The 13984-nt window shown below is 59.8% G+C and overlaps 5 protein-coding genes and 1 non-coding gene across 6 annotated transcripts; 2 read left to right on the top strand and 4 right to left on the bottom strand.

Annotated features, from left to right (window-relative positions):
- Nucleotides 1–630: 630 nt before the first annotated feature.
- On the bottom strand, nt 631–1508 carry PLICBS_009428 (uncharacterized protein; the record flags this gene model as incomplete). The annotated part of the gene is made up of 3 exons (XM_065601625.1): nt 631–981; nt 1043–1380; nt 1478–1508. 3 exons carry the CDS (start codon nt 1506–1508, stop codon nt 631–633), a joined length of 720 nt encoding a protein of 239 aa, XP_065457697.1.
- A 1491-nt stretch (nt 1509–2999) lies between these two features.
- Nucleotides 3000–3279, bottom strand: PLICBS_009427 (uncharacterized protein; the record flags this gene model as incomplete). The annotated part of the gene is made up of 3 exons (XM_018325039.2): nt 3000–3019; nt 3076–3223; nt 3277–3279. 3 exons carry the CDS (start codon nt 3277–3279, stop codon nt 3000–3002), a joined length of 171 nt encoding a protein of 56 aa, XP_018176433.2.
- Nucleotides 3280–5376: 2097 nt separating this feature from the next.
- On the top strand, nt 5377–5498 carry PLICBS_009426. Its single transcript has one exon. It is a non-coding gene; the product is annotated as a tRNA-Ser (tRNA).
- Nucleotides 5499–6175: 677 nt separating this feature from the next.
- Nucleotides 6176–7246, bottom strand: PLICBS_009425 (uncharacterized protein; the record flags this gene model as incomplete). The annotated part of the gene is made up of 3 exons (XM_018325038.2): nt 6176–6906; nt 6963–7062; nt 7121–7246. 3 exons carry the CDS (start codon nt 7244–7246, stop codon nt 6176–6178), a joined length of 957 nt encoding a protein of 318 aa, XP_018176432.2.
- Nucleotides 7247–7650: 404 nt separating this feature from the next.
- PLICBS_009424 (topoisomerase 1-associated factor 1) lies at nt 7651–11237 on the top strand (the record flags this gene model as incomplete). The annotated part of the gene is made up of 3 exons (XM_018325037.2): nt 7651–7725; nt 7789–10153; nt 10201–11237. The coding sequence occupies 3 exons, from the start codon at nt 7651–7653 to the stop codon at nt 11235–11237; spliced, it is 3477 nt and encodes a 1158-aa protein (XP_018176431.2).
- A 268-nt stretch (nt 11238–11505) lies between these two features.
- On the bottom strand, nt 11506–13736 carry PLICBS_009423 (uncharacterized protein; the record flags this gene model as incomplete). The annotated part of the gene is made up of 6 exons (XM_018325036.2): nt 11506–12503; nt 12565–13052; nt 13110–13175; nt 13229–13250; nt 13301–13449; nt 13501–13736. The coding sequence occupies 6 exons, from the start codon at nt 13734–13736 to the stop codon at nt 11506–11508; spliced, it is 1959 nt and encodes a 652-aa protein (XP_018176430.2).
- Nucleotides 13737–13984: the final 248 nt, after the last annotated feature.

Raw genomic sequence — 13984 nt, 5'->3', positions numbered from 1 at the left:
CGCCCAAGGGTTCCCGTTCTTCCTCCCTCCCCCCCTTGTTCCCCCAGCAAAACACTTCGTCCAACAACTGGTCCTGTGAAAGCACACGCCCCTGCGTTTTGAAAAGTCTTGTTACTTTTGTGGTTCTGCACATATACCTTGTTCTCACAATGACCAAGAACGGCGACATTCGTTCCTTCTTCTCCTGCCCTCCAGTGGGTTACCTGGTGAGTTTCAGACCGGCTTCCGAGGAGCGTACACCATCGCAAAATATCTTGATTCATACTGTGCTATAGCAGGAAGAAAAATGTCCAGAGTGCTAATGGTATACCAGGTGCGCAGAACGAGAAGCAGCCGCTTCCGAAAGATCATGAATATCGCGACCGAGGCATCGATGCCTTTGCCGCCAAGGACAGAGCAAGCGGGAATGCACGCGATTTTATCATCGGCGGGTGTCAGGGACCAGTTTTGCGAAGAGATCCGCGCGGTTTCCCATGGCGAAGTCAATATTCGAGAGATAACAAAGCCTTCTGGTCCGTTCAGGTCGTGGATCGTTGGACATACGGTGTTCTGAATTTCGTCTCGCTCGGTTGTGGTGACGGCAACGCGAGATCGCAACCCAAAGTATTCATGCGTGATTCCCCTTCCGTATCACTTGTCAATCTGCCGGGAGTCGCGGGGCTTGGCTCTGAAGTATGAAAAAGCAATCGACGCGACATACGCCGCTGCCATGATTGATGCAACGACGATGTACCCGATCTCCAATTGATGGACCTTGCTTGGACGGATCAACCCCAGCTCGCGGGTGTACTTTATGCCCAAGCCCCCGTTGACCACGCCAATGATCATGAGCGAGCGGCCGTACCAGATGTGGATGTAGCTGATGATGCCTCGATGTTGGTACTTGCGGTAGTAGGCGTGGTGGAGGAACCCCAACAGGGGCTGTATTCCCATCAAGGGGACGACAAAGACGCCGAGCCGCGTATGCGGCGTGTTGAAGAACTGCGAGTGTCAGCCCCAATCTGCGTGCGCCGCGCTCATCTGGATCCGGGTCGACACTCACGAGGTCAAAACGATGGGCGACCACTATTCCGACGCCGAACCCTGCCCACATGCCGCAATAGACGAGCAGCTGCCAGCTCGCGTGGACGAACCAGCGATGGATCAAGCGCGACATGATTGCGCCGATTGGATACCCGGCGACAAAGACGAGCGTCATGAGGACGCCGTGCGTCGTGAGAAGGGTGTCTATCGAAGGGCCGCTTCGGCGGACCAGCCCGCCGTGGCCAAGGTTTTCGCCGTTCCCATCGGCGCTTCGTCCGGGAGAGTCATAGGACCTCAGGAACGCATTCGCGTTGGGGTCAGCTCGGAAGTCGTCGCCGTCAAATGCACTGGCCGCAGCTTCGGGGAGTGCGTTAGCCGTTTGCTGTCTTTCCCGAGACTACCACGCTACATGACAGTAAAGGTTGCTATTCATGCAGGGCAGGTCTTGACAAACCGATGAGAGTTGCTCCCGCCGCCAGCGCCATTCTCGAGGTCGCCTGCATGGAGACGTTTGTACGTGGAGTATTGCGTTGCTGTTGGCCTGTGTACGATACTACAAGCAGGCTTGCTACGGGACACGGCGATTCAGCTCGAGGCTATTATTATACTATATACCCGTCACAGCGGTCTTCCCGAATTGCAGACTGATGTCAGAGGCGCAAGACACCGTGTTCGCAGGCACGACTTGACTTTGCCGGGATTTGGCAACCCGCGCCATGCGCCACGCGCGCTGGCTGACGGCTGACAGCCCGACAACCACGACGCCACCACCCTCGGACCTGACTGACAGCCCAGTGAAGGGTAGGTGATTACAACTCCCTCAATCGCATACAGGCTGATGGTGCCGGCTGAAGCTTGCCAGGCAGGGCCGTGGGCCGAAGCCCCCTTCGCCCGGGTAGGACGAGCCGTCCGGAAGCACTCGGCACCCGTCCCGGGATGACGAAGCCATCCGTTAGCCTAGGGGGGACAAGGGGAATCGGCGAGTCGGCTTTGCTATTGCACCGAACACTGTTGAGTCCGGCGTCGCTTGGACTGATGGAGATGGGAGATAAGTATGGCGCTGCTCCAATTTTGATGGACTCCAGGCGACGCTGCACTAACACACAGTTCGCTGACAAGACCACTACTAGGTAAGCCACCTCTACAGGCCAAGTCGCGCCACGGCTGCGGCAGATCGACAGAGAGGCGCTGGCTCATAGACGCCCTCCTGGACTTTGCGTCGGCGTTCCCCTGGTTCCTGTCCACGCTGCGGCAGGGAAACTGTCGGGCAATGCCTCGCGGCGAGAGCCATATCGAGATGCCCCGTCGTGTTGCCGCCTGCTGTCATTGTCTGGCCGTTGGTCACCCGACCATAAAGGCTTGGTCGCTTCGGCTTCATCCCTCCCCTCAACCTCAGTAACTATTTGAGGTAGATAGCAGAAACGGCTGGCGAATTTTGGAGGCACCTAGCCCAGATGACTGGCAAGTGCATACCAGCGCGGAATTTAAAAGAGAGCAAAAGCCCAGACCAATGACCTGGGTCAAGGAGCCGCAATGTAGCTATCAAGTCATCCCGTCGCGGTCATCTTGGCCACAACGACCCGCCATGCTCAGGCCCCGGCCCCGTGGCAGGGCTAAGTCGCCTGCTGCGACAGAGAAGATGGCTTTGGACGAGGACGGCGAGTCACACAATAGCAAAGCCATTATCAACATCCACACACTCGCACCAAAGAGAACCGAAGCGCGAGGTCGAGTTACTCGCTTTGACGAGGAAGATGACACAAGAGATCATATTTGTGAGAATGAGAAAGGTAACATGCTGCTTCTTCTCTCGTTCTTCTCGTTCCTCTCGTTCCTCTCGTTCCATCAAACTTGATAATAACCGCTGCTGCTGGTGGCGAGCTCCTAGCGTTCGCATTGGTAAGCCATCTCTCCACGTACTGGCGGGGTGACGTACATTATTATATTATATATATTGACGTTGCCGCCAAAAACGTTCACACCGCTGTGGCGGCGTCTGTTCAAGTCAGTATAAGATAAAACGCCAATGGGCAATGCTCGGATGAGACATACTGCGGCAGCGGCGACACATTTTGGCCTTGTGGCCAGTGATGCCACAGCTGTGGCATCGCTCCGGGAACCGGGGCCGGCGGCCAGCGGCGGTGGTGGCGTCGGCCCGGACGACTGAGGCCTCGGTGGGGGCGGCAGGGGCGGCAGCATGCTGCCTCGTCAGTGCACATTGGCTCACATAGAAGTCCCGTTATAGCGACTTACCATATTGGTGGTGGTGTTGATGGTGGTCATCACCATCACCACCAACTCGTGCTGAAGAGGAGTCCGCTGCCGCCCGCCCCCGTCTCGGCCACCGCCGCCACCAGTTGGTGCTGGCGGCAGCGGCGGAGGTAAAGGTAGGAACGAACAGTCGCCGTTCTTGGTCATCGTGATACTTCAACCGCGAGGGGTGGTGCCCTTGAGGAGACAGTTGTTGAACTCTTGTGGGAGAAGAAGAGAGAAGCAAGTCCAAAAAGCGAGAGCTCGGTGGGAAAACATGGGGTGGGGGTACCGTGGTTGGTGGTGCGCGGGTGCCTGCCCTACCGCACCGAGTCGCTCCTTCCGTAGTTTCTTCCACTGCACGCTGCCTGCTCTCGTGGCGGGAATCACGTGGCGTCCCGAGGTACCAGGGCGTACCTTATGCACGAGGGGCTGCCAAGCTGGCACATCGCTATTGCTTAGGTAGTAGTTACGATATCTTGCTTTATCGGAACCAGGCTGGAGCACACTTGAGTCTGCCCAGGCCGACAGGCTTTCAACAGTCGTGTGTCTCGGTTGCGTCGATGTCAGTACGGATGACACTCCGCGATTCCCGACAGTGCATGCATATTTCGAGAGCCTCGCGTACGCCCCGGTCATCAGACATCAATTGCATCGCCTCTGGTGCAGGCATTCCCGTGATCAATGTCGAGGCTGGTACTGGCTCCGGCCAGCAGGTGATGGACACTCCACCTCCTGCCTCACGCCTCCATCTCTTCCACACTGTCGTGCTGGACTCACTGCAATAGCCGTCGCTTTTGATTCAGGAAATGGCCTTCTAAGAAACATGTGCCAGTGCGACGCTCACGGATCAGATGCTCTGGGTGCTTCTGCTGAGCCCCAACCGAAGGCAAATCTCACAGCTGAGGCAGTCTAAGGTGGGGCAAGTGAGGCTCGAGCAATGGCAGCAGAGCGAGTTCGAAGCAATCGGGTCACAATATGCCAGGGCGGTACTGCTTCGCTGCTCTAGCAGCGAATCAGTCATTAAGGCGGTCAGCACGGCAGCCTATACCACTCGGGCATTCTGCCGGTCTATTTTCGTGTCATACGTTGTGGAGAATCGATTTGTTTCTCTATATATGCCGGAAGATTTTCCTCCCCTTGTTCTATCGCAAGCGTAGTCAGCCGTGCAGGGACACGTCGAGCCTTCACAGGCTGCTGTGAGCAGGCAATGGTGTGCGGCCGCCGCCGCACACCATCATGGTGCTGTACATTCCAGTGTTGTGCATCCTAGATATCGCGCTCTGCAGAGTCATCCATGGGGGCATAGACGACTAAGTTACTTGTAATGCTCTGACAACGTCGTGCATTACCGCAAGCCCAGCCAAGCCAGTGCGATGCGATCCTGAGTACCATGATCCATGTCCCGAGAAGGTTGGACACAAATGCAAGTAGAACTAGGGCCGTGTGTGTTCGCCCAGCGTAACTGACTCCAGCTTCACCATACACCAGCTATGCAGGCAAAGAAGTGCGCGCACAGCGCGCACTTCCTTCGCTGCACAGCAGGATGGTCGTCGTTCAAGCTGGCGTCGTGCCCACTTGCCCTCCACACTTTGGCCCGCTGCCCAAACTGGGGCTGTCTCCAGTGACCACCCCGCCACGCACCAGTGGAGGGACGCCGTCCCGATTGGTGCGCCGTCCCAAGCCCTGAACCTCTCCGTTTGCTCTACACTTTTCCCCTTTGCTGCATCGCGATGGCATCAATGAACATCCTCTCTTCCCACTCACCATCCATCCGCTCTCGACGCGCGGGCGGGCCGGGTCACCCCGGCCCGTCCCGCATCACTTGTTTGGTGGTGGCAGCAACGTCAACGGTGAACACCTACAAACTCACACCAACAAGCCAAGCATTGCTGCGCACGCCGCAGCAACGCAGTCGCTGACAGCCAAAGGCACTCGAGTGCTTTTTTTCTTGCAGTGGCACTTTGGGCTTGCACCCAGCGTGGGTGGGGTGGCAGCATCCCGATCACACCCGGCGACGCCCAAGCCCGACTCCACCGCCACCAAGAGGCATATATAGAGAAACAAATCGATTCTCCACAACGTATGACACGAAAATAGACCGGCAGAATGCCCGAGTGGTTTAAGGGGTGTGACTTGAAGCAGCAAATAACGCTTTTAAACGTTATTTTGCAAACAGTTATCACATGGGTTCGCCCGCGCAGGTTCGAACCCTGCTTCTGTCGCTAAGTCGTTGACTTTTTTGCTCCAGCCGGCTGCTGATGGGCGTGGTCCATCTTTTTGGTCATTGCAAAATGCTGCCTCAGCCTGGACCAGTGTGCATGTTCATTTCTAGCCTGTGCTGGCCACTTGTTGCGACGGGGGAGCGTTGGCGATGGTCGGGTGCTGGACACGGCGCCCCAGGAAATACGTGCCCACACTGGCGAGAACATGGCCAGCCCCGCCAACGCCCATGTGTCGCCACGCGTGTAAATGCTTTCAGCAACTCCCTTGCAACAAGATCCACATGCGCAACATTGTCAAAGGGACAATTTCATCAGACAGCGTCTCCTCCATCCGTCGTGCCTTTCGTGCCTCTCGTTCCTCTCCTTCCTTTCGTTTCTGTCGTGCCTCTCCTTCCTCTCGTGCCTCTCCTTCCTCTCGTGCCTCTTCTTCCTTTCGTTCCTCTCCTTCCTTTCGTTTCTATCGTTCCTCTCCTTCCTCTCGCTCCTTTCGTGCATCTCGTGCCTCCCGAAACTCATGAGTTGCACATCATTCTGGGTCGCGCCATGACTGTATGCTGACATCAACGATGGGTGCGCTCGACGTTATTATGGCCGAAGAAAGTACAGAAGAGTCAAAACACGCGCAAGCGAAGGCAGTTTGGCGTTACAAGATTTTACATTTTCTATCTACAAAATGCTCAGTAGTCGTAGAAGCCCTTGCCGCTCTTCTTGCCGAGCCAGCCGGCGTCCACCATCTTGCCGAGCAGGACGCTGGGGCGGTACTTGGAGTCGCCCGTCTCCTCGTGCAGCACCTTCATGATGGAGAGGCAGGTGTCGAGGCCGATGAAGTCGGCGAGCTGGAGCGGGCCCATGGGGACGTTGGTGCCGTTCTTCATGATGGCGTCGATGGAGTCGCGGTCGCCGACGCCCGTCTCGAGGCAGATGACGGCCTCGTTGATGTAGGGCATGAGGATGCGGTTGGCAAGGAAGCCGGGGGAGTCGGCAGACACCGAGGTGACCTTGCCCATACGCTTGCAGAACTCGACGGCGGTGTCGAGCGTCTCCTTGCTGGTCTGCAGGCCGCTGATAATCTCAACGCCCTTCTGGACGGGGACGGGGTTCATGAAGTGGGTGGAGACGACGCGGGACGAGGCCGAGGTGTCGGTCGGGTCGGTGGTCGTGGCGGCGGCGATGCGGGTGATGGAGATGGAGGACGTGTTGGTGGCGAGGATGGCGTGCTTGGAGCAGACCTCGGCGAGGTTGCGGAAGATGTCGAACTTGAGCTTGGGGATCTCGGGGACGGCCTCGATGACAAAGTCGACGGCGGAGAGATCCTCCATCTTGGTGCTCGGCGTCAGGAGGGAACGCGCCTTGTCGGCCTGCTCCTGCGTGATGCGCGACTTGGACACATCCTTGGCCAGCAGCTTCTCTGCGGCGGGTCAGCGAATTGCGTGTATACGAACGGGGACTGCAATTGCGACGAACCGGCAAAGGCGATGCCCTTGCTGAGGGCCTTGTCGGACGTGTCAATGAGCGTCACGGGGACCTGGGCCTTTTGCGCGGCGACGAGGGCAATGCCGAGACCCTGAGCATCAGCGGCAGTCAGCATCGTCGTCTCTCACATGCAAGCGCGGCAGACGAACCATCTGGCCGGCGCCGATGACGCCCAGGCTCTTGACCTCGGCGGCGAGCTGTCGCGGGGTCGAGCTGAAGCTGCGCACCTGGCGCGCCGCCGCGAGGGCCCGCATGCGAAGAATTGAGCTGGCCATTGTGCGTGGTGGTCGGGTGTCGTGAGGTGCGGACGGTCGGCGAGGCAGCTGGGACGGCGTCGGTCGGCAGCACTGGGCACCTGGAAGCTATAAGGGACGGGTAACCTCGGCCTTTGTGGGGTAGCTGTCGAGCGCCGGCACCCGCTGAAGCCGCTGAGGCCCACTGTAACGCGCCTGGCCCGCCGTCCGCCGAGTGCTGACGTTGCCGAGGATCAGCCACCGACCCAGCGCAAGTACGTACTGAAATTCTTATCGGTGTTATCGGCCCCCACCAAGCGTCGCTTTACGCGGGCAGAAGTTCAGACGCGTCTGGACGCGTTCAGGGCCGTCACAGGCGGCACACCTCCACGGCTCGGCCTCAACCGCAACACGGCGCAGTACCCCATTGAGCGGCCGGCATCACCATGGAGCCTCTGGACGGGTCCGCGGACACTGTCCACCCAGAAGTGCGGGCGCACGTCAACTCGCTCGTCTCTGCGGTACGCTGCTCCTGGGCTGATGATATGAGATGCTCAGTAAGATGGTGCTAACAAGTCGCACAGCTCGGTGGCATCAGTGCCGATGGCGACGGCCAATATCAGCTCGGCGACGACGCCCTCGAGGTGCTCCGCGACATCAAACGATGGATCCGCTTTTACGACGAAAAGACGAACCGCATGGACGTGGCACGATGTATCCACGACGCCAACCTAGTCGAGGGCGACCTGCTGCCCATCCTCGCGCAGTGGCCCGAGAACGCCATGGACAACCGTTTCAAGGCGCGCATCGCGCTGTCGTGCTTCGAGGTCATGGTCCCGCTGACCTGGCCCATGGAACGCGACAAGGAGCGCATGACGGTCAACCACCACCGCCACATGCCCGTCCTGGAGCTGGCGCAGGTGCAGTACAAGCGCGCCATCATCAACTTTGACGGCGCCCGCATCCTCCACACGGCGGTACGCGCTGCTCTTCCTTCCATGGCCATCCCCGCTGGCGACCGCACGCCCCGCGATCAAGGCATCATCAAGCTCGTTCTTTTCTTTCTCCGCAACATGGCCATGATTACGCCACCACCAGACGTGAAATACGACGGAGACGAAACCCAGATATCGAGATCGGCTACAATCGATGCATTCTCCTACCAAGACATCTTCATCTTCATCCTGACCCTGGCGTCCAACATGGGCGACGAGTTCCGCACCGAGGACACGACCGTCATGGAAATCATATACCACCTCGTCAAGCGCGTCGATCAGCAGAAGCTCTTCATGAATGAGCAGCAGCTGAACAAGGCCAAGGCCGGCGAGCTGTCTGCCATGATGAACAAAGAGTCGGCGATGCTCAAGGCTTACAACCGCAAGGGGCCGACGCGCCACAACCGGTTCGGGACCATGGTCTGGGTCCAGCGCGACGACGGCAAGATGTCGTCGCTCTCGGGACAGGACGCGCTGGCAGACGCAACGACGCGGAACCAAAAGATTGATAGCAGCAAGACGTTCAAGCCTCCTCGGCGGGCGAGGAAGGAGAACAAGGATGAGCGCGAGTTGGGTCTCCCGCCGAAGCTCAACGCGCGGGCCAACGATCAGCTCCGAGGTTTCGTAGAAGAATTCCTCGACTCGGGCTTCAACCCGCTGTTTCAGCATGTGCGGAAGACTATCGACCGCGAAGCCCCACACGTGATGCAGTATCACAGGCGGCAATTCTTCTACTTGGTGGCCTGGTTCCTTGAAGCCGAGCGCGTGAGACGGGCTTCTAAGAAGGGCGCGAGTCGGAGCGAGAGCGACGTCAGCAGCTTCAACCTGGTGGCCGGCGTGCTGAATCAGGAAATGTTCATCACGCTCAACCGGGCGCTGCACGAGTCGTACGACTTCAAGGACTGGCAGGAGCTGACGGCCGTGATGCGATGCTTTACACAGATCCTCTTGACGGTACAGGAGATGTCGGCGTGCGGCAACGACGACGACGAGGAAATCGCCGAAAACGTGCTGAGCCGCTTGTTCTACGAAGAGTCAACGCACGACGCTATTGCAAACATCATCCGTGGCTACAAGGACCAAGGCTTCGACTACCTCGATGCCGCTACGGAGCTAGTGCACAACTACTTGCGCATCCTGGAGGCCTACTCGAAGCAAAACGTCGACATGCAGGTGCGGTCGCGCAAGCGGACACGACGCAAGAAGCGAGACGCTCAGGTGGTGGAGGGAGAAGACAACACGGAGGAGAATGACGACTCGGCAGACGACGAGCAAGACGCCGAGCGCACTTCCAAAGAGCGCAAGTTTGACTTTCACAGATTCGCGGCCCGGTTCACGCCGCAGGGTGTGGTGGACACGTTTACGACGTTCACCAAGTACTACCGGGATCTGAGCGAGGCACAGCTGAAGCGTGCGCACCGGTACTTCTACCGTCTCGCGTTCAAGCAGGACATGAGTGTCATGCTGTTCCGGGTAGACATCATCCACCTGCTGTACAACATGGTCAAGGGGCCTGAGCCGCTCGACAAGTCGTCGAGCTCGTTCAAGGACTGGGAGGAGCTGGTGAAGCAGATCCTGCGCAAGTGCTTCAAGAAGATTGAGGAGCGGCCGGAGCTGGTGGTGGAGATGCTCTTCAGCAAGCTGCAGGGCATCGCCTTCTTCCTCGAGTACGGGTACGAGCGGCAGACGGCGGCCAGCAAGGCCAAGGCGCGGCCGGCGACGGAACTCGAGTTTCGGCACACCGAGGAGCGCGACCGGCAGGTGGCGATTGTGGTGGGAGCGATGCTGGACAGAAACGAAAACGACCTTATCGACTGGGTGAAGCGCGTGCTGTCGGATGCCGAGAACGAGCGGCGGTCATGGGTGGCGGCGGAGCAGGCTCTGCCGTCGGTCGAGGACCCCTTTGAGGAAGAATCGGCGGGGGACAAGGAGCCAAAGAAGCCTCCCATGATAAGTGAGTGTTTTGCGCCTCTGCTGTTGCTTCTCATGCTGACTGGACAGCCATACGCCCCGACGACCAAACCCGTCGGACAGCCATGTTCAAGAACTCATATCTCCGCCTGCTCATGACGGTGTGCGGCTTTCAACGGCTCGGTCCTGCCTCAGAAGAGACGGCCGAGTCTGTGTGGATCGTCCCAGATGACGTTGCCGCGGACCATCTCAAGGACTCGCTGCACTTCATCAACCAGGCCGAGTTCAGCCCACCGACGTTTGAAGACGGCGTCCTCGCAGAGCACCAGCTACGCCGCAAGACGGTGCCGCGCAAAAAGGCCGCCTTCGACGACGACGAAGACGGCGACGACGCCGCGCTCGAAGACGAGTTCCTCTTCCCCGCCGGCGGACCGACCGAGCACCGCGCCATCGACGCGCCCAAGAAGGCCAAGAAGACGCGCCGCCGCCGCCGCAAGGACAGCGCCGAGCCGCCCGACGAGGCGGAGCTGGACGAAAAAGCCCGCCGCCGCCGCGAAAAGGAGCTCGAGAAGGCGCGGCGCATCAAGTCGGCGCTGTACGTGCGCGAGGGCGACGACGAGTTCGACTCGGACGAGGACGAGGCCTTTTTCGCGCGTGAACGTGCCATTGCCGAGCGTGCGAGGAAGGCGGCCGAGTCGGCGAGAGGGGAGCTCGATCGAGACATTACGGCGTCGACGGCGGGTCGCAAGAAGCGCAAGTCGGAGGCGCTGCTTGCGGTTAGCGACGACGACGACGACGACGATGAGGACGACGACCTGCGGTTTGCGCAGCGGGTGCTGTCTAGTCAGGAGGAGCCGGCGGAGAGCGATACGGATGATACGCCGGTGGATGTCAGCGAGGGAGAGGGTCGCAAGAGGAGGCGGCTGAGCGATGAGGCGGACGGAGAGCAGGAAGAAGACGGCGATGTGGACATGGACGTGGATGGAGTAGCAGCAAAGCAGCCGGACAGCGCTGCTGCCGATGGAGATGGCGACGGCGCCGCGGATGGGGACGACGCACCGGTGGTGGTAACAAGACGGCCGCGGGTGAGGGGCGGCTTCGTCGTGGACAGCGACGATGATGACTAAATGACATTGATTCGGCGTTGGGGCAGCACGGCTACGGGCGGGCATCATGTACGGCAGGCATCAATCATGAGTGCCACGGATATATTGTATTGCTTCTAGTGTCTCAGCACCATTACGTATGTATATGCAACCGATCCCGTGCGTTTCTAATCGTTGCAAGATCTAAGAGGCCATTGCCTCTGGGTATACTATGCGTCGCTCGTATGCCGAAAATGTCAGACGAATGAACAAATTTCTTAGAATAGACACAGAATTGCTGCGTGTATGCTTAGAGGGGTGCTGGCCCCTGGCTGTGCGAGGAGCTTCCTCTGCGTATGCCGGTTGCCCGACGGTCAACGCTCCTGCGCCGCGTCGCGGTGCTTTGGCCGCTCTGGATATGTCCCATCTCGGCGAGGTCCTCCTGGCTCTTTCGTGGGCCACCCGGAGCGGCAAAGACGCTGTCGCGGTTGCCGTCTCGCTGGATATGCGACTCAGTGGGCGACAGGGGCCGCGACGGAGAGGGCATGCGCGTCGACACGGCGGTGTCATCGCCGCTCGCCGCGCCGCTGGCTGTGCCGCCGCCCCAGGCGCCGCCGATGCCCTCCATTGTAAAGTCAGAGGCGGTAGGGGCGTCGAGCGAGGCGAGCTCCTCTGGGCGAAAGATGCGCGGGAGGAGCAGCGTGCGGACGGGGATGAGGGCGAGGATGAAGACGGGGAAGCCGACGGCGGCAATGGTCTGGGTGATGGCAAAGGTGGCGCCGAAGCCAATGAGCTCGACGGCGACAAAGAGCCAGATGGCGACACGGCGCTTGACGGCCCGGAGCGGGTGCGACGGCGGGGTGAGGGCGACGTCGCGCGCGAGAAAGACGAGCTTGGCGGTGATGCCGTTGGCCTCGAGAGCCTGGAAACCCATGATGAAGAAGAGACCCGCGAGGACGCCGTGGGGAATGAGGTGGAGGACGACGAGGAGAGGACCCGTCATGGTGCCGAGGGTCAGGAGGCCTTGGGCGAGGTTGGAGACGCGCTGCTCGACCACGTGGGTGGCTTCAAAGGTGTAGGCGGCCACTCCGCGGTCCCGGGCCTTGTCGTCGTCGTCGTCGGCGCGGACGGCCTTGGTGACGCAGAGCGACTCGGTATGGAATGGGGCCTGGGGGATGAGGCCGTTGGGGAACGGTAGGCCAAGAATGCCGGCCACACCGGTGGTGAGGCCAAGGAGGAACAGGTCCCAGTGGAAACCGGCGGGTTTACGCAGAGGAAACTCGCTTCCTTGGGCGATGAGCGAGGAGACTAGGCCAACGTTAGTACCCTGCTCCGGCTAGGGGGCGGACGCAGGACGCAGGGGCCATACCGTTGTGATCAAACCAAAAGAGAATAGTGAGCAGAACGGCAAAGGGCAGGGCGGTAAAAATGTCGCCGACGCTGAGGTCCCAGAAACGGACTAGCCACGGCCTCCCACTCGTGGGCTCAAAGGCGATGCCGGTGGGCAGGCGCTCGAGGGGCACGCTGTCCATTCGGCCAAAGTGGACAAAACCGGTAAAGAAGACGAGGGTGAGTGGCGTGCCGTAGTCCTTGAGGAAGACGCGGACGGGGTGACGGAACAGGCTACTGGTGCCGAGCTGGCCGCAGACGTAGGCGACCATGAAGACGAGGAGAGCGGCGACGAGGGAGAGATAAAAGGGGGCCGCGTCGCCGAGCGGAGTGAGGACTTGGATCCCCTTTTGCAGGTAGATAAAGGCGACGTAGAAGCCAAAGATGTCGCAGGGAAAGCGGGTGACCCAGCGCAGCCAGTTGCACGAGTTGGCGATGGCGAGGATCCAGTGGAGGATGAGTGACCATCTGAGACGTCAGTATGGCTGCGTACATGGGAGGAGATGGGTTCTGGGGGTGGCCTACATGCCGATCCAGGCCATGAAGCCAATGTAGTCGACGCCCGAGTTCTTCATTATGTCGTAGACGGTGCTGCGCGGGTCAGTTTGGGCTACCTTACGAACAGGGAAGAGGAGGATACGGACTAGTTGAAGACGGTAATGGGGCCTGCTCGGTCAGCGCTTGGTCAGGGAGGGAGGTGTTAAGGGTGGGCGAACCTGTGACGCCCACAATGACGAGCGGTTGGGCTGCAAAGAGGGAAAAGACGACAGAGCCGAGGACCGATGCCAGCAGCACCTCGTTGACGCCGTAGTTGGAGCCCGTCTTCTGGAACATGTCGAGCGAAAAGGCGAGCGCGGGCAGGATGCTGAGGGCTGGTTGTTAGAAGCAGCGAGAACAGGGCATGTGGAAGACGCACTTTGCAAAGTACATGTAGACGGTGGCCGGGACGACACGATAGTCCCACGCGTCGAGCCAGTCGCTGGCATAGTAGGGCGCGCGGCGGCGCAGGTCGTTGACCATGCCGCGGAAGGGATGAATCGTCCACCACGCCTCGCGCCGCGTCTTGGTCCTTGCTGTGGTGCCGGGAGAGGAGCCCGTCGCCGCGGCCGCAGTCGGCAGGACGGGCTCGTCGGTGCGCTTGTCGGTGGCCATGGTGCTGGCTCGTTGAATGGAGAGTTGGGCGAGAGGCCCGTCCGCGTATGTGTCGACTTCTGCCCTTGCAGAACTATGGCGACGAGTAGCAACGGCGGTGAGCGGCGAGGTCGGCCAGCGTCAGTGCGATGAGCCTGTCGTGTCAAGTGCCTGACCCGCGAAAAGACATTTCTGCCTTTTGCAAACTCGTTACAAGGGAGCAGAACACCCAATCGAGCCGCAGATACCGCCGGGTATACACGTCAAAA

The sequence above is a fragment of the Purpureocillium lilacinum genome, assembly GCF_023168085.1.
Source record: "Purpureocillium lilacinum CBS 284.36 DNA, scaffold_7, whole genome shotgun sequence".
NCBI classification, from domain to species: Eukaryota; Fungi; Ascomycota; class Sordariomycetes; order Hypocreales; family Ophiocordycipitaceae; genus Purpureocillium; species Purpureocillium lilacinum.
The sequence above is the reverse complement of the archived record's forward strand: the minus strand, read 5'-3'. Positions and strand labels throughout refer to the sequence as shown.